Genomic DNA, 27,576 nt, shown 5'->3' with positions numbered 1-27,576 from the left:
GCCTGAAGTGGTCTGGGGCTGCTGTACCCACAGGACCATCTTTTCCCTTACAATCCTCCAAAAGCATTAACATCTTCAGATGAACATCTGCTCAGGTTCCCTGGTGCAAAAGAGGTGAAACTGGTCCTCAGGAGATCAGGGCCCTGTGCAACCTTAATCACGGCTTGCAAGATGGAACAGTTCTACTAGGCTTATGGCCAGGGTTGAAAATAACATCCACCAAAAGATACTGCCCTCACGGCTAGAGAGAAGAGAGATGGAAAGATCAGTTCCTGACACCAACCCCCCCCCCCCCCCCCCGGTCTGGAATGTTAGTTAGGGACATTGGTTTAATTTCATTTATAATATTCTTACATTTTATCGTGTTTGTACAAAGTTTAACAGTCTTGTTACTTGCCCTGAACAACATGGAAGGGCAGGCTAAATTTTTAAAATTATTATTATTATACTAGCAAGAAAGCCCATTGCAACTAGGAATACAATGGATGCTAGGAAACAGGGGACACCGGGAGGTGCAGATCTCTGTGTGTGTGTGTCTCTCTCCCTCTCGCTGCATGTCTCTCGGTGTGCCTCACAGCAAGAAGCATAGCAGGTAATTAGGGCTCGTTCTTAGGAGGGAAGCAGGGTTGGTCAGCAGCTTGGGGCAGCTCTCTCTGTGTGTCTCTCTCCATGGCAGCAGGAAACATAGAAGGTAATTAGGGCTTTTGGTTAGGAGGGAAGCAGGGCTGGTCAGCAGCTTGGGGCAGCTCTCTCTGTGTGTCTCTCTGTCACATCTGAGAGGAACATGGCTAGTGTCCAGGGAGGGAGAGAGGGAGCTGTAGGGGCAGGGACTATCAGAGTGCACCCTGATTGGCCTTATTCCAACTCGGACAGCCAGACACATTCCACTCCATCGTATGTTTCACAAATATATAGAGCAGTTGTCCCCAACCTTTTTATCACCAGGGACCACTCACCGGGGACCACTCAATGCCTTTTACTGAGGCCCGGTGGGGGGGTAGTTTACTCCTCTACTCTCAACCACTGCCCTAGCACTCTCTGATTGCTATGGTAATGTTTAAACATCCCTTCAAAATAAGATACAGACACGCCACAACAATGAAGTGTGTTGTAAAGGGCTGGGGGGGATGCAGTAAAGGGCCGGGGGGGGGGGGAAGAGAAGGCGTCCTTCGGGGCCCACCTCCAATTAGTCGAAGGACCACATGTGGTCCTCGGCCCACAGGTTGGGGATCGCTAATATATAGGAACCACGGATAAGGATTATCTATTTTCCACTTTTCCAAAATCTTTTTCATTCATCTGCTCTCAGGGCCTTGCTTCTCCACTCATTGCTTAATTCAGTTAACTCAATTTAAAACTAAGAAATAATTTAATTTTTGATTTTATATGTAACTTTTACACTGTAAAGTATTTGTGTCTTCTAATTAATGCAGATACAAGTTTTAATTATTAAACTTCAGAAGCTTCAAGAGAAAGCAGTAGCTGAGGATGACTACGAGAGAGGTAAATTTTCTTCTGTGTGCTATGGAAACCTTTCCTTTTTACAGCTTTTTTGACAATTATTCATGGCTATAATTGCATATGGGCTGATGGGGTCTAACAAAATTAAGGTATAGAGGAGATTCTATACTAAACAGTATTTTCTGTCTTTAAGGCCATGTCCTTGAGATCATGTGAGCTTGGATTAGTTTGTAGTTAGTTCCCTTTCTCTTATAGCTGAAGGGTACATTCAAGTGTGCAGCCATGTTGGTTTTCCACTGTTATGATGGTAGTTCATAGTCTGACGAAGAGTGCTTGCACTCGAAAGCTCACACCTTGAATAAATCTTTGTTGGTCTTAAAGGTGCCACTGGGCTCTGATTTTGTTGTACTGGAAGGGGTAGTTTTTCTTCCAGTCATTGAACTATACATTTGAGGCTACAGAAGAGGATGCAACCATGTTGGCATGGAATAACTCTTCCCAAATACGTTAAGGTGGAGTACAAGGGTATGATTTTGTTTAAATGGAGTTACCTTTTTCCCATAGGCTTTTCAGCATTTTCACTAGTTCAGACATCCTTCTGTTGATGATCCTACATTATATGCTATGACACACAGGGCTATCCTGTTCATCATTATGTCTGATATATCTGCAGAACTGGAAACAGTTCCCTGTCACAGTATTCTGATCGGCTTGCTTCTTGCATTTTTTGTGAGACCACTCTCTAGATAAAGGAATATTAAAGGTAAAGGTAAAGGTATCCCCTGTGCAAGCACAGGTCATGTTTGACCCTTGGGGTGACACCCTCTAGCGTATTCATGGCAGACTCAATACGGGATGGTTTGCCAGTGCCTTCCCCAGTCATTACCGTTTACCCCCCAGCAAGCTGGGTACTCATTTTACCAACCTCAGAAGGATGGAAGGCTGAGTCAACCTTGAGCCGGCTGCTGGGATTGAACTCCCAGCCTCATGGGCAGAACTTTCAGACTGCATGTCTGCTGCCTTACCACTCTGCGCCACAAGAGGCTCATAAAAATATTAGCCATGTCTAATTATGAAAGGACTATTATGAAAGGAAAATTATGAAAGGAATATTAGCCATGTCTAATTATGTACATGTGTGTTGCATGCCTAACTTATGGTGACCCCAGCCAAGGGACTTTCAAGGCAAGTGAGAAGCAGAGGTGGTTTGCCATTGCCTTATTTATTTATTATTTATTGTATTTATATACCGCCCTCCCCTGAGGCTCAGGGTGGTTTACATAAAACGCAGAAAACAGTACATGGAACAGCTTTTCACAATAACAATAACATTAACATTAAACTATAACAGAGGTAACAGGGTATAACAATGCAAACAGGTCCAGAGGAGAATGCATGGGTGGATTTCTGGGAGGGAGCAGGGACCCTGTAGATGTTGCTGGTTACCTGGTCTCAACAAAATGCCTGGTGGAAGAGCTCACTTTTGCAGGCCCTCTGGAACTGTTTTAGTTCCATTAGAGCCCTGATCTCATCTGGGAGTTCATTCCACCAGCTGGGTCCAGGACAGAGAAAGTTCCAGCCCTGGCTGAGGCCAGGCGGGCTACTTTAGGCCAAGGATCATTAGCCGGTTGGTGGTGGTAGAGCGTAAAGCTCTTTAAGGGGCATAGGCAAGGAGGCAATCCCTCAGGTACACTGGGCCCTGACTGCGTATGTCCTTAAATGTGATAACCAGAACCTTTAGCCTGATATGGCCAAAGGTTCAACTGACAATCACTGTAGTTGTTGGAGAATGGGCCGAATGTGGGTCCTCCATGGTGTTTCTGTGAGGACCCTGGCCTTCCTTTGCAGAACAAATCTTGGTGGCTTCCCTTGCAAATACTCACCCTACTTAGCTTCTGAGATCTGATGAGATTGGTCTATACCACACCATCTACCCTCCAACTTAATTATGCATAAGAATCATGTGATATTGAATATGTATTATAAACATGTCTCTTTTAGGGAATACATTATGCAATTTCTGGAGTTGCTTTTAGAAGTTTTCCTCTCATGTTAAAGTTCTGACATTACATTCTTACAAATCTTTATGCACCAACAAACTCTCAGATGGCACAAAAAAGCAGACAAAGTTACAGAAGCAGCACAAGGTCTTCCTAACCTTTTATTGTTTGACCTACTTCTTTCTGTCTTCCTTTCTAAGATGCTATTCTTAGCCAAGTTTTGGGACTCATTTTTATCATTTTGCTGTCATATGAGTAGACTCCTCAAGATCTTTTGTGAAGGCCATATTTGTTCATCTCAGGGGAAGGCTTCTGATCTTGAAAGATCTTGAAAGAATTAAAACTCTGACCTTCCTTTTCCTTTGTTGTCGTATCAGTTTTAGCTGTTACAAAAATGACTTTGTGTTTAAGTGAAAACAGAAAAATTACACAGGGTGAAAACTTAACTTTTAAAACTAAATGAAGAACATCTTGCTACTGTTTATCTTTGCAAAACAGCCAGTTATCAGGAAATAAACTGTTGTGATATGCAGAATATGTCGAAGTGGTGGTGGAGCAGAGAGGAAAGGAATTATGGAACCTAGCTGGCCACAGCAGACAAAGGATGTTTTGTAGCATGTTTTTGAAACTGTTGCAAGGAGAATGGGATGAAATAAACCAGTAGCATCACGAGAACATTACAGGTTAGGAACACATTCTGTTTTCATCTTACTAATACCCTAGGCCAGTGGTCCCCAACCCCTGGGCTTCGGCCCAGTGCCGGGCTGCGAAGGCCTCAGCGCCGGGCCACGGCTCCCTCTCCCCCCCCCCCCCCGCAGGGAGAAGCTTGCCAAGCCGTGAGCAAATCGGCCGCCGAAGCGGCCGATTAGCTTGTGGCCCAGCAAGCTTCTTGCTTTGGGAGGGGGGGGGAAGAAAAGCTTGCCGGGCCACAAGCTAATCGACTGCTTCAGCGGCCGATTTCCTTGCGGCCTGGAGGGGCGGAGAGAGGGAGCCATGGCCGCTGGCATGCTGGCGGCGCAAACGCACACGCGCTGACTTGCTGTGCGTACGCATTTGCGTCCAGCGGGGGCACAAATGTGCATGCTTGGCAAGTCCACGCATACGCATACGCACAGCGCTTCCGTGCATGCACATTTGCACCCCCGCCGGACGCAAACGCACATGCGCGGCAAGTCCGCGCATGTGCGTTTGTGCAGGGGCTGCCGCGCGTGCACAGGGCCCTGGGTCGCCTTCTCCCCACACCCCGGCGCAGTGGTCCGCGGCCTACAAAAGGTTGCAGACCGTTGCCCCAGGCAAATCATTATCCAAGAAATGATTATAGGGCTTCTTTGCTTGTGAACAACAGTGTTTTTGCTGTTATCACTAAACATTATAAAGTTGAACTTGCATGCAGTCAACTTACTTCCTACCTAATTGGCACTCCCTTGGAGTATGCTGCCAATAGGGAGATAGTACTCTGCCAGTGAAGGCCAATCAGGTAGGGAGTGCGTTGACTATATGCAAGTTTAACTTTATAATGTTTAGTGATAACAGCAAAAACACTGTTCACAAGCAAAAAAGTCCTATAATTATTTTTTTGGATAATGATTTGTATGCAGACAGTTGGGAAAAGTCTCTACCCTGGGAATGTTTTCTCACGAGTGAGGGCCAATCAGTTTAAATTGCACTCTGCCAATGAGAGCCAATCAGATCAACTTACGTGCAGACAGCCTGCTATCTTAGAAGAAATTTTAAATATTAAATTCTCGCTATATCCTGAATTTATTTTATTGAGTGTAATGCCAGAAAATCTTTCCCAGAAAGCTGGAGACTTCTTTTTTCATGCAACAATGGCAGCGAGGATGGTAGCAGCAAGACTGTGGAAACAAGAAGATATTTCAAAAGTCACAGACTGGCTGCTCTCATTGGCAGAGTTCAATTTGAGCTGATTTGTTCTCACTGATGAGTAAACATTCCCAGGGCAAGGCTTTTCCTGGCTGCCCTGTGTCCCAGAGGGCTGGCAGTGGCCTGTGTCTGAGCCTTCCACAGCCCCCATCCAAAAGACACACACAGGCTGTGCCAGGAGGTGGCTTGCTCCCTCCTGTGTCCTCCAAATTGAAAGAGGCTAGGGCAACTTACTGCCAGCAGTTTATGATCTGAGGCCAGCTTCTCTTCTACCCAGCAAACTTGTGAAACTGACAGGAAGTTGGAGTCGGAGTGCTGATTCCTTATTAGGCTTTCCTGGCTGAGTGTTCCCTCCTGACTGTGGCTAAACTACCAGGGCTGAGGGCCCCCCTAATTGGGATGACTTACACATGAGTAAACATTCCGAGGGCAGCAGCCATGACTTACACATGAGTAAACATTTTCCCAGGGTAGAAGCTTTTCCTGGCTGTCTGCATGCATTTTGCCCTGATTGGGCCTCATTGGCAAAGTGCTATCTCCCTATTGGCAGCATACTCCAAGGGAGGGCTAATCAAGGGAAGAGTGAGTTGGCTGCACACAAGTTCAACTTTCTAATGTTTAGTGATAATATAGTATAGGGCTGTCATATGGTTAGTTACAGTAGCTGAAGACTTCTGTTTTTGTATTTATTGGGGAAGGAGGATCATGTCAATAAAAACAAATGTTAGTACAGGATTGATGTATTAGTGACCATTTTATGACTTACTGTATTAGAACAATTAATTGTATTTGCTATCTTTAGTATTACTATTTATGGTGCCTTAATTGAGAGTTGGTTGGTTATGTTGTAAAGAACAGTTATTTTTTGGAAATAGGGATTCACTCTTTATAACTGATAAGTATGTCTGGTAATCTGATATGGTTATTTTCATTGTCCATTCTCAAGTTCCTAGATAATTCTGTCATATGAGTTCCTTGACTTTCTGCATCTTTATATTTCTTTAAATTACATGCACATGTACAAGGTGTCTCAAAGATATAAGTTCAAATATCTTAGTATAGTTTTCTTGAGCAGCAGTGGTGGGTGAATTAAACATTTTTCGCTTGCTGGCATTGGGGAGATAATTTCAATGTTCTGAGACTGTAAGAGGATATTTGTCTTTTACAATGGAGTGACTGGCCTCTTATTAAACATTTCTAGATAAGACTTTCCCAGAATAATAGTGTTGGGATTAAGTAAACTAATTTTCTTAGCAATTCTGTCTTAATAACAGAGGGACAATACTTAGTGATGAATTTGTGCCACTGTTTCTAATTCACCAGCAGGGATCTCCTTGGTATTGTATGACGTGATAAGATATCCCAGGATATTAAGGATGTTGTTTTATTTTTGTGGATTTTGGGTGATATTTCCCTTGGGATAAGGCTATATTAATTCTGGAGTTTATGATGTTCTTCCTGGGCTACGTCTACAATAACAGAAGGCAGTGGATTTATTTTAATTATCTTCCTCCCTTTCCAGCCATCAGTTGCCTTGGGGAATTTAATGGAGATTTGCCTTCTGGCTAGGGAGCCCCCATTTGCTGTTAGTTGTGTGTTGGTAATAAGATCCAGTGGTAATGAATGTTTAATTCAGTAGAGCTAGTGGAAATGGAAGGAGTGTGTCAGGAAATGTTGATGCACTGGTAATAGTCTCATGCAGGATTGTCAGGCCTCAAGTTTTGGCTCTGAGATTTAGGATTGGGTCTCATTTTTAGGTGGGAAGTTGAAATCTCATGACAGTCAGCTACTTCACATGTTTGGTGGCTTAAAAACAGACTCCCATGCATGCAGTTACCGGGGGGAGGGGAAACTGTTACAAATGTTGTCTGTATGGTATGTAGAGTTCTGTGTGTACAAGGAGGGGGCCATTTGTCACCCATCTCCTCTTATTCCCAATTTCTGGTATTTCTGGGGTTCTCCCATATTTCAGGAGCAGAATTGGGGGGAGGAGTTTGGTGAGGGAGGAATCAGTGAAAATTACTCTTTCCTTGTGCCTATGGAAATATATTTGGAATCTAATCTATTAATTAGAAATGGATCAGAGTCTGGCTCTAGATTGCTACATTTTACATTTAGCATATAATTCCGGTGTTTTTTCTTTTTTGTAAAGCCGTATGATTTTGAATATACACATTTACAAAACATTGCTTGGTAAATAGCTAATCCCTTCAAACAATATGATTGTGAACATACACATTCACAGATACTGTGTGTCACAGTTCTTAGCAGTTTGTCAAATGGTCAAGTGTGACAGTACCAGACCCCTCTGTGGTGTCACTGGGCCTTAACTCTTGAGTCTCAGTGTTTGGGATGAGAAGAACATGGATACTGCAGTCACATGTGGGATTAATTTGATTAGAAAAATGCACTGGTGGAATGAGCTAGGATTTGGCCCTGGTTCTCTTTGTTATGATGCGGGGAGGGTATCAAGATACCACAGTAGAGAAAGTCCTGTCTGTTGTAGTCACCCACATAGAGGAGGACATCCAAAGATAGTTGGCAGGCTCACATTGGCAAAGATAGCAATTAAAGTATAAAGGCAGTTCTAAAGTTTGAGTTGGTATAGAGCATGGCAATGAGACTGCTTACTCTCATAACTTACAGGGAATTTGTGTACTCTTGAACTCAAGTCTACTGCAAATCAAAACATCTATCCTCTGAAACTGTCTTCAGGGAAGATATATTTTCTGTTTATAAAAAAGGTACATTTACCGTCAGTTTGTTCCCAGGTTCAATTCCAGCTGCCTTAAGTGTCTTAGGACCAGGGTCTTTGTGGGCTTAGTTCATTCCCTAAATACTGTATGAAGCTGGCTTGCATTGCTGAATGATACATTACACATACATGTTTAACGACAGCCTTTGCTACAGTGATCTGTTAAGTAGGAGGCTGACATTGGCAATGGTTGTTGTTTTCTCAGAATGTTGGCAAGTGTTTTTGAGGAAAAAGGGTTCTTGCTTGCACTAGCCAAGGTTGTCATTCTGGAGGTACTTTCATTACCTCTAGATCAGTGGTACCGGTTCGGGGACCGGTACCATACCATGGATCAGTCGGTACCGGGCTATGGCTCCTCCTTGTCCTCCTCCCTGGCTACTGCATCGGGGGCTGCCCTGCCACTCTGCCACCAGCTCACCTTTGGTGCTCTCCAGCGGCCACCATGGCTGGGGCTCCCCCTTGACGTGGCATTGCGCAGCTGGTGGCAGGAAGTCAGGGGCACCGGTGGGAAAGCAAGTGGAACAGGGGCTCAGACGGCGGCAATGATGTCCCTCGGCAAAAGACTACCCCTCCCCGGGCCTCAGTAAAATTGTCAAGCATTGACCGGTCCCCGGTGATAAAAAGGTTGGGGACCACTGCTCTAGATAATGCTGCCTATGTGGAGAAGGGACTATTTTGTAGCTCACATAATAAATTCTTTCTTTACTGCAATCTCAATGTTCTCTATTTTTACTCTTATGTTTGTCCTACTTTTTTACCTGGCACAAGCTGAGTAACGCTTAGGATGCAGCTTGCTGTTTTATCTCTAATACAGAGGTAGTGATAGTAATAGATTTCTTCAAAATGCAAAGCAATATAATTATATATGATTGCCAATTCCTAATGCTTTTTTCAGTGACATGTGAAACTGAGATGATGATAAAGAAATATAAAAAAAATTGCACTAGGTATAAGGCAGCCTATTGTTTTATTTAGAATAATTATTTAGAATAATAATTAATTTAATGGTTCATTTAGGATGTAATACACGATCTTGTAAGCGCATGTCCACTGCAGTGATGAATTGCATCCTTAGAAAATTAATTGGATTTTATTAGGAAACCTTGTTATTAGGAGTTTCACAAGAATTAAAAAATCTTGTTTTAGACTTACTTATTTTGCAGAGCACTTTTTAATTACTTTTTATAAATGTTTGGTGCACAGTATTGTGATGCATGAGCTTCTTGTGGTGCAGAGTGGTAAGGCAGCAGAAATGCTGTCTGAAGCTGTCTGCCCATGAGGCTGGGAGTTCAATCCCAGCAGCCGGCTCAAGGTTGACTCAGCCTTCCATCCTTCCGAGGATCCAAGAAAAGTGTGTATCCAACCTTTGCTTGAAGACTGCCAGTGAGGGGGAGTTCACCACCTTCTTAGGCAGCCTATTCCACTGCTGAACTACTTTGACTGTGAAATTTTTTTTCCTGATATCTAGCCTATATCGTTGTACTTGTAGTTTAAACCCATAACTGCGTGTCCTTTCCTCTGCAGCCAATGGGAACAGCATCCCGCCCTCCTCCAAATGACAACCTTTCAAATACTTAAAGAGGGCTATCATGTCCCCTCTCAACCTCCTTTTCTCCAATCCTACGCCATCACCCCCTCCTCAGGACCAAGGGGAACCTGCGAACCCCAATGTGTGCTGGCTCACAATGTGTAATTTGACTTGACTCCCTGTGAGAAAGGCAGACTATAAATAATGTAAATAAATACATATTAATATCAATAATCAATTAATGTATAAAAAGTAAATTGTTGGACCACAGTATGGCTCTAACCAAATCTCAAGGCTTTATTTTTTTGATCTTTTGGCCATGTTTGACACTGTTGGTCATACCATCCTTGGATGTTTCTCAATTCCTTGAGTGTTTTGTATACTTTGTATATATTCCTGTATAAAGGGATATCTATGGGCTCTTTCACAATGTCTTAAGAATCTGCTTGCATTACTGATGCTAGCATGTTTTTTCACTTGTGTTCAGATAACTTTGGAAGCATCCCAGCACTCTCTCATATCTTCCCCAGGTTTTAACTTGTTCCTAATGAAACTGGTTTCTTCTGCACTTTTTTCCAAAGCAAAATGTATTTGCAACAAAACTCCTTTGTAATCTGAACTAAGTTTTTCACACTGATGACATCAGCCCACCAAAATCCTCCCAGAAGAGGCAGGCTGGTGTGGGTGTTGTTTTTTTTAAATGCATCTCATTTGCAAAATGTTTAAATGATCAAGGGTGCCTGTGTTGGGGCATCTTCCTTTTTGCTATGTCTTGTGAGCATGCACACATGTGTGTATGTGTGTTTCTCTTTGTCTTGCCTCCTCTCTCCAGCCTGAGAAAACCAGGACCATGTTCCCCTCTTCAGGTCCCCATTCAGCCAACGGTGCAAATAAATTATCTTTTGTGCTTCAGCTACTTTGCTTTATACAAGAGTAAATAAATGGATCTACTCTCAGCAAATAAGGTTGTTTAAATGCTCCAATGCTTTAGTGCATGTGGACCCCCCCCCAACAAAACAACAAACCCATAACAGATGGAACTCCCGAGGGGAAGTCTGAAGGGATCTCCTTGATAATGCCATAGCCATAAGTGTGAAAACATGAAAGGTGTCTGAAAAACACCTTGGTTAGCTAGAAAAGTTTCCTCCTCTTGCTTAACACTTGATTGAGGTTGTTAATTGCAATTGCTTGGCAGGAAGTCTCCTGGCCTAGTTTTCTTTAACAACTTTCAAATGATAAGTGAGGGAACACACAGACTGTTCTGTAATGCTATCTTTTCAGATACCATTTTTGTGTCATTCTTTAGAGTTTTTTTAAAGCCTACAATGCGGTTATGCTGCATCCAATGTGGATGTGGTGTGATGTGGATGAACAGAACAAATTGCTTCAGTTCATATATAGCTAATTGTGCAACCTGTCAAAGTTACCTAATAAAGTATCAATCAAGACATGCTGTAATTAGTGATACTGCATGAAAATAATTTGCCAGTTTATATGCTTAATAAATTGGAACAGGACCATGGCACATTGTTAAAATATATGTTCTGCATGTACAAGGTTATAGGGTCAATCCCTGCCTTTTCTAGTTAAAGATTATGGAAATATAACAGTTTTTCCTTTTTTGCTGTCAGACTTGATAACTCTGAACTTTACGTATTGAGCCTCTTGTGGCGCAGAGTGGTAAGGCAGCAGACATGCAGTCTGAAAGCTCTGCCCATGAGGCTGGGAGTTCAATCCCAGCAGCCGGCTCAAGGTTGACTCAGCCTTCCATCCTTCCGAGGTCGGTAAAATGAGTACCCAGCTTGTTGGGGGGTAAACGGTAATGACTGGGGAAGGCACTGGCAAACCACCCCGTATTGAGTCTGCCATGAAAACGCTGGAGGGCGTCACCCCAAGGGTCAGACATGACTCGGTGCTTGCACAGGGGATACCTTTACCTTTACCTTTACCTTTACCTTTACCTTTACCTTTAAATTTGCCTAGTATAAAGCAGGTTCATATACTATTGCCTGTTTGTTTCAGTAAATATGAAACGTTTACTGGGGGGGGGGGAAGCAGCCCAAATGATTACATTTTAAAGCTGTTGCAAGTAGAAATGTGTAACTAGAAAGTGTGTACAAGGAAGCCCACTCACGCTGTTTACAACATTATACTGCCCATGGCCATAGCTCAGCATCAGAACACATTATGTATGTCTAAAATCCCTTGGCATCTTCTTTAAAAATAAAAGTTCTCACGCAGCATAAAATAACTTTCTATGTTAATGTGACTAGTGGTCTTGGTGGAAATTACCACCTCCATTACATCATTTAGCAGATGGAATGGGTCCAGCGAAGCACTGAAATGCAAAAGTAGACCTGTATCTGCATTGGCATCTTCATCAGCTATGCCTGCAGTTCTCAATCTTAACTGGGGTTCCTTTAGAAAGTGAAGGACTGCCTTCCAGGATCATAGCTAAAGAAAATATAACCTTTAAACACCATTTTTGACACTCAAGTGAGTAGCTTACTCATGTGAGCTGTGTAACTTCAGTGCTTTCTAATCTCAGCTGGGGCAACTTTTGTGACCCAAGAGGCAGCAATAATGGTAGTTTATACGCTTTGAGACCGTTTCTCACGGCATCCTCATAGGTTCCCTTAAATCTCAAGTGGACTGTGCAAACTGAAAGTTCTCTGATGTTTCCTCGGACCATTTGGGGCTTCATGCAGAATGAGGATTACTGTGCTGAGAGATTGGTGGTCATCATTGGTGGCGGGGACCCGTAACAGGTAGAAAAATAGGCTGCAAGCATTTTTAAAATAAAATGTTTGTTTTCTTTCGGAGCTGACCTTGAGTTGCAAAATGCATCTCTCGATCACTAAAGTGTTAACTAAAATACAGTTTGGCTTCTTGTTCACAGATTACACTACTCAGTTGATAATATCTTTACTTTAAATGAAGAAAATGACCAAAAGTGTCCAAAAAACTGATATCTTCTCTAGTGCCTTGGGTTATGCAGGACATTAAAAAAAATCACAGAAAGGCATTACATAGGAACAAGGGCAAGCAGATACAATGGGGGAACAAGGTTACTTTGCCTCCAATGCAGCAAATGTATCATTTATTTCAGTCCTTTATGATGACAAGGAGCACTTTCTGAAATCCATAAAGTGCCGCAGTCCTGTCTTCCTTTGCATCAGCCTATCATCTTGGGTTTTAAAATGGACAACTCTGTTGTGTTCCAAGGGTTAGATGGAGAACTGATTTTCTTCGCTAATCAGGCATATGTTGAGCTTGCTATTATAAGGATCTGAGCACCCTTCAGTAAAACTGTGGGATTATTTTCCTGGGTAGAAACTTTGTATTTTGTTAAAAGCTGAGAAGAAATTAGTTTTGAACCGAAGCTCAAAGGCGCTGTGAATGAAGAACTGGATTAAAGTCCTCCATAGTATAGATAAAGGATTACCTGAAGCACACTGGGGCAGAGGTGAAGTTTTGTGCTTGTAAGTGGCAGAAGTATTGTGAAGAATACTAAAACATTAAACTCTCAGGCTTGTCTTCTATCAGAATGGATCTGGAAGCCATAGAACTAATTCGTTTTTCTTTCTTAATGAAGGCGTCAGAGAATGAGCTCTCCTGGAAAACTCCTCTTCCTAGCTTATAGGAATTTGAATTTGGAGGCTGCCAGGAGTATCTTTCTCTTTGTACTTATGTTATTGTTCAAAAAGTTAGCATACTCTCCAATTTTGACCTGCAAGGAAAGTGAGTAAATTAAAACAATACAGTATAGTCTAATGGAAAATCTCATAAAAATTTACAGGGAACTAGAGAGCCTGATAGATGGAGGGAGAGAATGCATAGTGGTAGTGTTGCTGTAGTACCATTTTCTGCTGGCTGGAAAGAACAGTGTGAGGTTACGCTGGCTGTTTGTCCTAGATTTAAAAGATAGGTAAGTAGATAGTTTAGCAGCAAGCTGCTCTTTCCTGGGAAATCACATTATAATGGTGATGCAGCTTACCATTTTGGTCACGAGAGTGATGTTACTCTTCATAGCAAATAACTATATGTGTGACAAACTGTAGTTTTGTTGTAGTGACTGCATGGACAGTACTCTGAAGTTTCCTTTGAAGAATGAGATAGTAGGGCAGGAGTGGAGGCAACCAGCCTAATTGTATTATAGCCAATAATAGCCTAATAATGACTCTAGTGAGATACTGTGTGAATTGATGCAGCGGTGCTCAGGGGATGGGGAGTGGCATCCTATAGCCTGATCTCTGCAAATCACAGAAGCTAAGCCAGGTCAGTGTTTGGATGGGAGAGCACCAGCGAAGACTTTGCTAAAGGAAGAAGAAGAAGAAGAGTTGGTTCTTATATGCTGCTTTTCGCTACCCGAAGGAGTCTCAAAACAGCTTAGTCACCTTCCCTCTCCCCACAACAGACACCCTGTGAGGTTGGTGAGGCTGCTCGGTCAGAACAGTTTTATCAGTGCCATGGCAAGCCCAAGGTCACCCAGTTGGTTGTATGTGGAGGAATGCAGAATCGAACCTGGCTCGCCAGATTAGAAGTCCGCACTCCTATCCACTACACTAAGCAATGGCAAACCACCTCCACTTAATCATTTGCCTTGAAAACCCCATGGGTCACTATAAATTGACTGCAGTTTGACAGCCCTTTGTGGACCTCAATGATGCTCAGAGAGAGATTCCAGTTGCACATACACACATATATAAACCCAGTCAAAGCCTGAAAGGTTTTCGATCAGAATTCAAAGTATTTTGGCTCAATGAAGATAGTTTCAGGTGGGTAACCATATCTGCAATAGAAGAGCAAAATTTGAGTCCAGTAGCACTTTAAGAGCCTCTTGTGGTGCAGAGTGGTAAGGCAGCCGTCTGAAAGCTTTGCCCATGAGGCTGGGAGTTCAATCCCAGCAGCTGGCTCAAGGTTGACTCAGCCTTCCATCCTTCCGAGGTCGGTAAAATGAGTACCCAGCTTGCTGGGGGGTAAACGGTAATGACTGGGGAAGGCACTGGCAAACCACCCCGTATTGAGTCTGCCATGAAAATGCTGGAGGGCGTCACCCCAAGGGTCAGACATGACTCGGTGCTTGCACAGGGGATACCTTTACCTTTTAGCACTTTAAAGATAAACATTATTTCCAGAGCATAAGCTCTCGAGAGCTAAGGAAAGGAATGTTTTGACTCTTGAAAACTTATACCCTGCAAATCTTATTGATCTTTAAGGTGCCAGTGAATTTGAATCTGGCTCAGTGAAAGTACACTTGTCAGCTTCCTCCATTAACAATGGAGTGATAGTAGCCATTAACTAATGACATTTTCTCCCTATATAACTTCAGCATTATCACTTGTATCTAAGTAGCTCTGCCTTTACTGCCTTTCTATCCCAAGCCTTCCCTTCCTTTCTCGTATGATGGAAGTTCTCTCCATCATACCTTCATCCAATCAAAACAATTGTTGATGAGCTCATCTGTTTCCCTAATAAGATAATATCCTCTGTATACTATTATTATTCCTCCTTTATAGCTATTGCATATATCCTCTGTCTGTACCCAGAGACCAGATCTTGAAACATTCTGCATTTCTGTATGCACCCTGGATTTTAGCTCCATTTGTGTAGTGCTGATTTGTGTGGCGTCTTTCACATACTTTACATGGATCTTTTCCTGAACTTTTACATGGAATGCTTTTCTCCCACACCATGGATAGAATTTCAAGCCTTTTGATTCATGCAGTTCTGATATCCAGTTGTATTATTAACTGAGAAGCAACCCAAGTGACTGCTCCTCTCACTGTGCAGCCTCCTGCCCTTGCAGAGTATTAGCAGATTAGAAATTAAGCCCGCTGTAGCTGAAATACAGTGGGTGCTAGAGCAGGGGTAGTCAACCTGTGGTCCTCCAGATGTTCATGGACTACAATTCCCATGAGCCCCTGCCAGCAAACGCTGTTGACTAGCCCTGCGCTAGAGCATAGGGAAGAATAAGGGAGGAAAGGAAGGTTGAAGAGGGAAGAAGGGATGGGAGTGAGAAAGTAGGGAAAGGGGTGGGTGAAGGGATGAATAGAAGGAAGACAGGAAGGAAGGCAGGAAGTGTGTTAGAGAGGAAGGGGGAAAGAGAGCAAGTGAGAGGGAGAAAGAGATAGGCAGGAAGTAGATGGAGAAGTAGAGGAAGTCAGGAAGGAAAGAAGGAAGGGAAGAAGGAAGAAGGAAGGCAGGCAGGCAGGCAGGGAGGTGGACTTGGAGGGGACAGGGGTGTGTATGAATGGGGGAGTGGCGAGGGGGACCAATTGGGAGGGGGAGTTGGATGGGAAGAGATCGAGAAATAGAGCAAGGAAGGGAGAAGGAAGGAAGGCAGCTAGGGAGGTAGGTGGACTTGGAGGGGAGTGGGGGAAAAGGAGGGGGTATTTGAAGGGTCCGTGGGAGGGGAGTCACGAGGCGGGGCAAAATGGGAGTGGGAGTTGGGGGGAGGCCCAGCCTTCTGCCGCCCCAGTAGCTCCCTAGCAGCATCCAGGACGCGGCTAGGGGGCGTCTGGGCCCAGCAGAAGGCTTGTTGCGGTGGTGGCGGGCAGCTTTCTGCCGGGCCCAGGTGCTCCCCCGCAGCGTCGTGGAGGCTGTGAGAGAGCACCTGGGCCCGGCAGAAGGCTTATTGCAGTGGCGGCGGGTGACACGGCCTTCTGCTGGGCCCAGGCGCTCCCCTGCAGCTTCATGGATGCTGCAAGGGAGTGGCTGTGGCTGGCAGAAGGCTCTTTGCAGTGGTGGGGGCGGCGTGGCCTTCTTCTGGTCCCAGGTGCACCCTCACAGCATCCTGGATGCTGCGAAGGTGGCCTGGGGCTGGCAGAAGGCTCCTGAGCAAGGGACCTGGGACCTGGGGCGGGAAAGAAGCAAGAGACATGGGGCGGGAAGGCAGAAGGCTCCTGAGCAAGGGACCTGGGGAGGGGAAAGGAGCAGGGAGGCCGCTTCTTCTTCCCTATTGGGAGGAGAACCCGAGCAGAGGACTCACCGCGCAGCCATCCTTCTGAGTCTGCGTGGTGACTCCCTGGCCGGGCCAGGCAAGGCTGTGCCAAGCAGCTTTGTGCAGCTCCCCATTTGCTGCTTTGTGGCTCCTGATTGGGCCCTCTGAGTTTTTATCCCGGACAGAGTCTGCCCTTTCTCCTCCCGCATTGCCCTTACCCTTTTATTTAATACCGCGGGAGTGGTTACAGATACTTTCCCTGCTAGAGCAGAGTGTGAGTGGATATCATTCCCTGTCATCCTGGCAGCTAGGAGGTCGGGGAGTGTCATGAGGATGTGGTGAAGCCTGCTTGTCTGGTCACCCTGAACTCCCTGGCTTATCTCCTAGCTCTTCCTCCTCAGGCATAGTGGGAGGAGGGGGAGGAGGAAGAGAACAGGGGCAGGGAAGAGACTCTCCCCCCCCCCAGCTTTCACAGCGGAAGACTGGAACAAGTGCGAGGATGCTTTTACCACTTCTGCCAGTGGGGAGGAAGTGGGCGAGATGTGAAGGGACTCTGCAGAGGAGGCAGCCAGCCTTCTCAACCTGTGGTTGTGGCAAGGAGGTAGCGAACAGCTGTCTGTCCTTCCCAGAGGCAGAGGTCATGGTTTGTGGGCCCCACTAGCAGTAAAGAAGGGGTGGAGGGTAGTAGGGCCTCCAGGGAGGAGGAGGCTGGACTTCCCTGCTGATGGGAGGCGCAGGGAGGTAGGCATGAGGTGCAGAGCCTTGCCAGAGGATGGCCTCTGGTTGACCTTTGGTGGGGGAGGGCCCTCCCATTGAGAGTTGATCAGAGACCTGGGGAAGAGCATGTCAGCCCTCTGATTGTCCTTCAGTGGGAGGGAGGGCCCTTCCCCCTGAGGGCCAATCAAAGTGATGGTACACCATTGGAAGTACAATCATGATTTAATGTGGTATGATACTGTTAAGAATGTGTGTACATCATTCCCTGTATACACTAAGTGTTAGCACCTAAGTATGCAGAACCTCAAAATAGGAGTAAGAGGTGGCAGAAGGGCCTTTCTTGAGCTTTGTTTCCCCAGACAGAATTTGGGCCCATTTGAGAAATGGGCTTTAGTCATACAAACATGTCTACCCAACTACATACAATAAAGTGATTAGCTTACTACAATAACTTAGTTGGCTCTGTTGCCCTATAGCATACTTTTTAAAAAAATAAGTGTGTCAAAGAATTGTTACTTAGGCAAACATCAAATTGCTCTCAGTAACTGAATTCAAACTGCAAGCAAGGTAAATAATAGAATCCAGATTTGGAAGGCAGGAAAATAATCTGCTTGAAAGACTATATGGTTGTTGTCCCTTGGAAGTGGAACCAATAAATCAGTAAACAAAGCAGTCTGAAAATGATTTATTTTTAGTTAAATTTTGGGCTATTTTTTTGCAGTAAGTTAATTGTTGTAGCTTACATATATTATAATTGCTTTAGTTTGCATGTACTATTTTTTCTCTGACAGATTGCTTGGATTTCTTTGATCTGGTTTATAACTATGAATATTTACAGCTTATTATTTTGGATGTCAGCTCACTGCCGCAAGCAGTTTAGAATGAAATTCCCACCACTTGTGCCATGTAGATTATTTCACAAACAGACTAGTTAAATAGTTGGCCTGGTTTTCCTGCTTTTCTTTTGATTTTGTACATTCCGAACATCCTACTGCATTAGGAAGGCTGTAGAAACAGGGTGACCTGTAACCAGATTTGGAATAGTACCTCCTGTCAATCAGTTGTTTTATGTAGTCCTTGTATAAATATTTGTGCACACCCTAATGCAGGGGTAGTCAACCTGTGGTCCTCCAGATGTCCATGGACTACAATTCCCATGAGCCCCTACCAGCAGGGGCTCATGGGAATTGTAGTCCATGGACATCTGGAGGACCACAGGTTGACTACCCCTGCCCTAATGTATTAGTACGCAGAATCAGAACCAGGCTTATGGTTCTGGTTTGCCTATATTATGGTAAAAGAGTACTTACGTTTTGATGGAGTAATAGGCTACAAATATCCCCTCTTGTTTAAGCCCCTTTGAAATAAATTTATATCACTTTGATCGTGCACAAAATTCCTGAATCATGGTAGTGTCGGCAAAGGTTTTGGTGAATAATATTTATATGCAAAAAAATCTGAAGAAAGATATCTGTTTCAGTATTTATAGTGCAATCTTAAACAGGATTATACCTTTCTATAAGTTTCTGAATCTTAACAGGTCCTGTTCACTTGAACTATCTTTGAATTCACTGGGAATCTGTATTCTTAGCAGCTATTAAATGTTAAAGTAAAATGTCTAATTAATTATTGTGGCTACATCTGAGTACCTAAATTCAAAAATGGGACCCTGAGGGAAATTTATTTTATTTGAAAATGCATTTCATTTAATTATTTTCCAAATTAAATTTTGATTATATAGCTAGAATAAAAAATAGTGGCTTGCTGTAGAAGCAATACTGTCATTATAACCTATCCCTTCCTTCTTCCTCTTCTATGTCTCTAGGGAAATTTTGCAGATGCAATTATAAGAGATCCTAAAAATTTGAAACTTCATGAAAATTCCATTTTCAGAGTTGCCTTGGTAATTGGAAGGAAGAAAATGGATGCTTTTCATGCAGTTTTTAGTTTTATAGCACATTGGTGCTACTGCAAAAGGGGAAAAAGAAACTTCTGCACGCTAAATTAGCTGGATTATTATCAGATGTCAAAGGCACAAGCCTCCCTCAGTAATAGAAGTCTAATGGCTACATTCAGTTTGACTGGTTGAAAATGTCTGTATTTAGCCTCAGTGGCATTCATTTTTAGACTTTTAGTTATTGTTTTCCTTATATTATACTATATGAAAAATGTGGGTTAAAGAGAGCCAGCCTGGTATAGTGGTTAGGAGTACTGATTTCTAATCTGGCAAGACGGATTTGATTCTACATTCCCCCACATGCAGCCAGTTGGGCTTGCCACAGCACTGATTGTTGTTGTTGTTGTTATGTGCGAAGTCGTGTCCGACCCATCGTGACCCCATGGACAATGATCCTCCAGGCCTTCCTGCCCTCTGCCATTCCCAGGAGTCCATTTAAGTTTGTACCTACTGCCTAATTTAATCCATCCAGCCACCTCATTCTCTGTCGTCCCCTTCTTCTTTTGCCCTCAATCGCTCCCAGCATTAGGCTTTTCTCCAGGGAGTCCTTCCTTCTCATGAGGTGGCCAAAGTATTTGAGTTTCATCTTCAGGATCTGGCCTTCTAAGGAGCAGTCAGGGCTGATCTCCTCTAGGACTGACCGGTTTGTTCGCCTTGCAGTCCAAGGGACTCGCAAGAGTCTTCTCCAGCACCAGAGTTCAAAAACCTCAATTCTTTGACGCTCGGCCTTCCTTATGGTCCAACTTTCGCAGCCATACATTGCAACTGGGAATACCATAGCCTTGACTAAACGCATTTTTGTTGGCAGGGTGATGTCTCTGCTTTTTAGGATGCTGTCTAGATTTGCCATAGCTTTCCTCCCCAGGAGCAAGCGTCTTTTAATTTCTTTGCTGCAGTCCCCATCTGCAGTGATCTTGGAGCCCAGGAAAATAAAATCTGTCACTATCTCCATTTCTTCCCCATCTATTTGCCATGAATTGAGAGGGCCGGATGCCATGATCTTTGTTTTCTTGATGTTGAGTTTCAAGCCAACTTTTGCACTCTCCTCCTTCACCCGCATCAACAGGCTCTTTAGTTCCTCTTCACTTTCTGCCATTAGAGTGGTATCATCTGCATATCTGAGGTTGTTGATTTTTCTCCCTGCAATCTTGATCCCAATTTGTGACTCCTCTAATCCCGCACTGATAAAGCTGTTCAAGTACTAACCTGGAATGACTTTGCATAGTTTCTGAGGTCTGATGACATTGGGCAGATGTACGTATACAGGGTTATACTCCTTATGGAAGAGAACTTTCCCACCTTCCTTTGCAACTGACCATGTTGCTCGCGTTGAATCTGATTTCTGCAAAGCAAACAAGGCCTTTTTTGTTTTGGAAAAATATGCTCAGGACGTACCTAATTCCATGCAGTGCCACACTTGATACTGCATATGTATAGGCCGGCCTCAGAAATGATTCCCAGAGCTTTCTGTCTTACTTACAGTGCCCCTCCTCCTTCACACCACAACACTTTGTGGTTCTGTGCTTGACCAACCTGTCTTTAAACCTTAAAGAACCAATAAAAGCTTTTGACACCTCTTTTGTACTGTTTTCTCTCATGTAAGAGAATTGTGTGCACATTGTCACCTTAATATTCTGTTATACTTTTGTGTGTTTGGTACACCACCAGTTAAAGGAGAACTTTAACATTTCAGGCTTTCTGTGAAATGCATTTGCATCTAATCTAAGTTATGCAATATTCTGGCAGTTCTGTGCTTCTTTAGTTGGAATGCTGAAATGCTAATTTAGTTGGAAATGGAATGCTAATTTGGCCCCAAACAAGTATTTGAATATGACCAAAAGTCCTGTATATTTTTCTCATTCTGCATAAAAATGAAGCAGAAACTATTGAGTGGAATGACATTTACCAAGTGAGGATGATGATGTACTAGAAGGGACATTTTTCCACTTGACCTTTATGCAATGTGTCATCTTGTCCTGTAGCACAAATAATAAGCTTAAATTGACAGATTTGATAGACTGCTAAGTTGACAGAAGTTTATTGTTTGGAAGGATATATGCCTTGAAATGTGCAGCCTGTAGCTACAGCATGGCAAACTTTCCTTGTACAAGTTATTAGCAGGAAATGGATGGCATGGAAATGGCCACTAGGTGTATAATTGTGAAATGCTTTAATTAACAAGTTCACCTTTTTAAAATGTGCATCGTAAACAAATTTCCCCAGAATGTTTAATCTGTTCTATATTATTTTTAGTCTGAGGAAGAGTGCTTGCACTCGAAAATTCACACCTTAAATAAATCTTTGTTGGTCTTAAAGGTGCTACTGGACTCTGATTTTGTTGTGCTGCTACCTGTTCCATTTCAGTTGAAATATTGTCTTTACATTTGTTTTTATTTTAAATCTAGGGGCTATTGGGTAGTGTTGAGTGGAAATTGCCTTTAGGATCACAACTTTAAACACCAGATACCATTTCAAGTTGTTCTTTCAGTTTTTGATTCTGAAAAAGTGTGCAAGCACACAAAAGCTTTGTTGAATAAAACTTTGTTGGTCTTAAAGGTGCCGCTGGACACAAACTCTGTTGTGCCGCTAAGTAGAGAGTGAAACAGCTGTCTGACTGCTTCACCACACAGCCAAACTGAAGCTCGGCATGTTGTTGCCCCCCTCTACCTCCCAATTAACTTCTTCTTCATCATGGGTCTCATTAGGTTTTCTGGTAGAGACAAGATGCCTGGCAAGGTTCATGGCCTTGTGTTCCCTCTCCTCTACTGCTTTGATCATTTATGGACAGCCTCTGTTACATTTCAGAAACAGCCCAAAAGCTGTTAAGATGCTTCTTGTGCTTCTTATGTCTTGATTATTTTGATTCTCCATGAACATTCCCCCCCTTAGCAGTGCCTCCCCCAAATGCCAAAGGGTTGACATTTTGGTTCTGACAAAAAATGTTGGCAAAACTCACCCCCCCCCCCCAAGTTTAGCTGGCTTTTTATTTTCACCAGCACCTGGTCAGATATACCTCTGAGAACATAACAGTCGTTCTGAGAATAATGACAGACTTGAGCTGTTAAGCGTATTATCAAAATGAAAAAGGAACGATAGTGGCTGCAAGTTATGGAGGAATTGAACAATCTTTTATTAATCTGTGAGGGAAAAGAAAGTAGATTTAATTTTGTTTGAATGGAGTGTATTAAATGGCACTATAAATTGATAAAGGCCCTATAAAGGAACAAAAAGGATGCAAACTTCTTAAAAGTGACAATTACTAAAAGAAAACAGATTTCTTTATGCAATTAAAATATTTTATTTTCAAGTATGCCTTACTATGCAAGTTCTCAAAGTTTCATCAGCCTTAATTTGGTTTAATAAAGTGCCTAAAAGATAGTGGGGCTTTGAAGTGAATTTGCCATGGCATAGTTAGAAAAAGGGCTGATTTCATGGGTGTAGTATGTATATATAGAATACCTAAATGGGCAGAATAGTTCAATTATGCAAACTCTTTGGATTTTACATTAGAGTTTTTATATCCCAAAGTAGCCATAGTTTGCTAGTCTAGAGAGTGACTTGATGGAAGTTACCCAAACTCAGCATTTCAACTCCAAAGGCAACAGTAACCCCTTTTAGCTGGCTACATAACTCTCTACTCCTAGCTAGATAATCATGGCTATTGAGAGACTGGGCACTAAGCATTCTAGTCCGGCTTCAGGTCGGGCTTTGGAACAGACTGCCTTGGCTGCTCTGATAGATGGTCATCAGTTTCATCTTGACAAGAGCGGTTCAGTGTTGCTGATTCTTTTGGATCTGTCAGCTGCTTTCAGCACAGTTGACCATTTGTTGTGGTTGACTGTCTTGTGTCCCTGAGGACAACAGGCACTGCCATACAGAGGTTCTCTTTCTAGGGGGTGGGAGGCCAACACAGAGGTTCTTGAATTGTGAGGTAATGCAAATATCCTATCCCTGATGTTGTTTAATATCTATACGTGCTCTCTTGTGGTGGTTGTTAGTACAATGATGAAACTCTACTCTACCTCCTACTCAAGAAGCAGCCAGTGGCTAGGATCTTGGCCTTAGCTTCCTGCCTGGTTGCTCTGGTAGAATGGTTGGAGAAGAGTTGGCTGAAGTCAAATCCATCCATCAAAAACTGAGGAACACTGGAACAAAAGGGGGGGGCTTTCATTACCAATGTTTGATGGGTTTCCAGTGCCAATTAAAGTTGCTGGTTTTAACCTATAAACTAGCCTTTAATGGTCTGGGGCTTCATACCTGCAGGACTGCCTCTCCTGATTAAGCCCCCTATGTCCTCTCCAGTCAGTGACTTGGGTCTTCTTGCAAGTGCCTGCCCATTTATCTAACACTAAATGGATTGCCCATTTATCTAACACTAGGGCCAGGGCTTTCTAGTTGTTACTCCTGCCATTTGGAACCAGCTTCCTGTTGAGGCTTATGCTCTGTGAGATCTTCTTACATTCTGCAGGGCATGTAAGGCCACTTTGTTTTGTCTAGCCTTTGGCTAGATTTTGTGGTATTTTCCATTGCTTATATGTGATAGTTGTTGGCTGGATTATTTCTTAAGAATTATATTACTGATGCCTTATGAATCTTTATGACAATTTAGCTGCTGCTTTAATGTTTAGATGTATTTACTGTCAAATGTTTTATCGTTTTATTGTAAGTTGCTCTGAGACTGCACAGGAGAGGATGCAGTATATAAATGTAATCAATTTTTTTTTAATTGAGAGATTCAGAGAGCCAGATGATGTACCAGTTAGAATGCTGGAAGACCCCAATTTGAATCCTTACTCTGCCATAGGAGCTCACAGGGTTTCCTCGTGTCATTGACTCTGTTAGCCTAACCTCTACCTTTTGCAGGGTTGTTGTTTTAAACGTGTAATGGAGGAGGGGAGAATGATGCAAACCTCATTTGATTCCAACTGAGGGAAAAGCAGAATATTAGTATCTTAAATAAATCCAGTTTGTTATACAGATTGTACTGTTTGTTGATTGGGTTGTTTGTTTTATGGATCTCTGTATGTTGTCATATTTGTGTGTTTTAAAATAAATAAATAAAAACAAAAATTAAATAAATCCAGACAAAGATTTCCTCTGGCCTCATATGATGAATGCAGACAAGATGCTTGGTTAGAACATCTTTACCTATTTTCTGGGCTCTTGGAATTTGCTCTTTAGTGATGGTCTTGAAAGCAATAGCAGTAGGCCCTCATAACCCAGAAGAGGTATGGCATAGAAACTAAAAGCTTGCTCAAGATATTTCTTAATATTTTTGGTACAAAATAGTATCTGGGCAGTGGCTCCTTGCTGATCTTGGAGCCCTGGAAATGTTTGCATTTGGTGAAACTGAACTGAAATAATACCCAAAAAATACCTCATCAGCATTTTGTGGGTATTATTTAAGCCAATTTTTAAAAATCTGATCTGCTACAGGTATAGCCAACCTTAATAAAAGCTGTGTTTTTTAAAAAAAATATTCAGGGATATTCAGCTATACCAATTGTGGTGAGAGTTCTCAGCTCCTGCTATTCCTGTCAGGTCTTCATGTATCAGTGAGAGATCTCCCTGCTGCACACAGATCCTGGGGATAGCTTCTTTAAGCCACCCCACAGAAGAAGCCCTCCTAGTCGGGTCTGCATGAGACAGGGAAGTCTCTTCCAGCTCCACGCAGATCTTGGGGACAGTGGTTTAAGCCATCCCATAGCAGAAGACTAACTATCTGGGTCTGTCCTACTTGTGTCAAGGCTGGGCTCAGTTGAATGATGTGGGCTGGGTTAAGTGGTGTTTTTTTGTTTTTTGTTTTTTTAGTTTTCTGGTTTTGTCTTCTACTTTTAACTTTCCAATTTTTCTGCAAATCTGGAACTTCTTTCAGATTTAGGGAGAAATCCTACCCATCCCACCTACCCCAGCACATAGCTCCATTTTGTAGATCTGTTAATCCACATTTTATGTCCTGGTTCAGAATCTGATTTGTATTGGAAAATATGTGAAACTATGGGCCATTTCGCACAGAGCTCAAAGTTGCTATTTGGTTGCTGTTAGCGAAAGCGCTACTTCAACTAGCGAAATGTAACTAGCTGTGCCCGTAACGCACAGCTGCGGTTTTTGCGGAATTTAGCACTTTCACTTCTCGTCACTTTCGTAACCCACAGGCTTCCGGTTCTCCGTCTTTTCGCTACAAAGGAGGTCCCTTTTTAGCGCTTCTGGTCTCCCATGCCCGTCAATCAAACTGCGGCCACACCTTTGACCTCGACCCTAAAGCCGGACTTGTCGGGGTCCCCTTTTTTTTAAAAAACCCAGGAAAACCCGTAGCAACGCGTTATCGTCAAATCATTGGCGCCCTTGGAACGTGTTTTCTATTGTTTTCTATGAACCAGAGGTTGATGCATTGATATGTTTGAAAGGTTAATCCCCGCCCACAGTACACGCCCACAGGTTACCTGCTTATATGCACCTGGGCAGACACGCGGTCGGCCTCTCTTTGTTTGCGTAGCCTACTGCCCGCAGCACAGGTTAACGTTGCAATGGAGAGGATTATTTTTCAATTGTTGGCTCGGGTGATTGCCTTGGTCCAGCGTATCCGCACCAGTGTGCAGCATAGGAGGGCTGCTTCAGAGGAATACCGAGAACGTATTGCCAGAGCGATGACCAGCAGCACAAGACGTTCTCAACGGGCAACCATGGCGGCAAAGAGGCACTGGCAAGCTCTGGCAGAGGTCCGGTTCCCCCCCCGGTTCTGGGCGGACGAAAGATCCTCTGACTGGTGGGAAAATTTTGTGTGGGCTCGCTGGGATGATGACCACTGGATTGCCAACTTTAGAATGTCTAGGGGGACATTTTTTGAACTCGTGGAGGCTCTACGTGGACGCATGGAGAGGCAAGTCACTGGCATGCGGCGCCCCGTGCCAGTGGAAAAAAGGGTGGCGGTCGCATTGTGGTACTTGGCAACCCCTCAGTACTTCCGGACAGTAGCCCAGCAATTCGGACTCGGAGTCACTACGGTTGGCGATATCCTTAAGGAGTTCTGCCTCGCCATGGAGGCGGAATTGTTCAGCAAAGTCGTGTGCCTCGGAGACCGGCTTGGAGCGGTGAGTATCATTCGATCCCCTTTGCCCTTTAAATTTTTTTTCTTGTTTGACAGGTCAGCAACGAAGACGCGATACACCCCACGCTGACATGCCATGGCTTATATTCTTTTCTTTCCCTTATTCCAGAGTATGGACGGGTTTGCCAGGCTCGGATTCCCGCATTGTTTTGCGGCCGTCGATGGAAGCCACATCCCTATCCGTGCCCCCGGGGGAAGCATAAAGGAGTTCGGTAACAGGAAGGACTTTTGTTCTGTTCTCCTGCAAGGAACTGTGGACTTCTCCGGCCGGTTTATCGATGCCGAGGTGGGGTGGAGTGGCAGGAGGCATGATGCCCTTGTTTTCAGGGAATCCAACCTCAGGAAAGCCATGGACGAAGGGGTCTTTGTTCCAGGAAACCCCACCGCCACCATTGAGGGCGTGCGTGTGCCGCCGTTGGTGCTCGGGGACGGAGCCTACCCAATACGACGCTGGCTCATGACTCCCTACAAGCGGCCAAGGACAGACGTGCATAGCCACTACAACCTCACTCACTCCCGGGCAAGGAATGTAGTGGAGCGTGCCTTTGGACGTTTGAAGTCCCGGTTCCGTTGCCTGATGTCCCGACTACACGTGCATATAGACAATGTGACTCCGCTGATCATCGCGTGTGTCATTTTGCACAACATATGCGAGGACAAGGGACATAACATCCCCTTCCCTGTGGATGAACCTGATCCTGTTGTCCTTGAGGACACACAAGACATCCCTGAAGCAAGGAGAAGAAGAATCTATGCAGAGGGGTGCAAGGTTCGGGACGCCATAGCCACCCACATCTACAGAAACAGGAGGCGTGTTTAATTGTTTTTCCCACTCTCTTGTTGTTGAATAAAGTTTTGTGTTCTTTGTTTAACCTTGTCTTGTGCGGTTTGTGTACTTTGCCAGCAAAAAAACGGGGATTCTCTGGTCCAAAAGCACTTTGACAGCCCTAAACGCTAACTCCCACTGAAATTGACACACACAACACGGAAGCGCTGAGCGGGGAAAGTTCGGGGAGGCGGGTAGCCAGGAAGTATTGGCGACCCCTGTCAAACAGGAGGATCAATCCACTTATGTTCCAAGGAATAATTTTATTGGTGGGCAGCTTTGATACATTTAAAATAGGGGTGGTCGATCGGAGCAACGCACGTTCGTTCCCTAACCGTCATTCCGAAGATGCCGAAGCCACGGAAGGGCTCCTTCTGGCAGCGCGCCGAGGCTGAGG

The 27,576-nt window shown here is 43.8% G+C and overlaps 1 protein-coding gene across 5 annotated transcripts in view; it reads left to right on the top strand.

Annotated features, from left to right (window-relative positions):
• Positions 1–27,576, top strand: part of DISC1 (DISC1 scaffold protein) — a 483,193-nt gene that overhangs the window by 37,080 nt on the left and 418,537 nt on the right. For 4 of the 5 annotated variants that reach the window (XR_013232748.1, XR_013232750.1, XM_077346324.1 and 1 more), the window contains exon 3: positions 1,434–1,503. The exons of the other annotated variant lie outside the window; for it this stretch is intronic. Coding sequence is in view for 2 of the 4 variants with exons in the window: in XM_077346324.1 (XP_077202439.1) it covers positions 1,434–1,503 (70 nt within the window). In the remaining 2 variants the exon portion in view is untranslated. The remainder of the gene's footprint in view (positions 1–1,433; positions 1,504–27,576) is intronic. 5 annotated transcript variants of the gene reach the window in all.

The sequence above is a fragment of the Paroedura picta genome, chromosome 1, assembly GCF_049243985.1.
Source record: "Paroedura picta isolate Pp20150507F chromosome 1, Ppicta_v3.0, whole genome shotgun sequence".
Classification (NCBI taxonomy): Eukaryota; Metazoa; Chordata; class Lepidosauria; order Squamata; family Gekkonidae; genus Paroedura; species Paroedura picta.
Note: the sequence above shows the minus strand (reverse complement) of the source record. Positions and strands in the feature narration are given on the sequence as shown.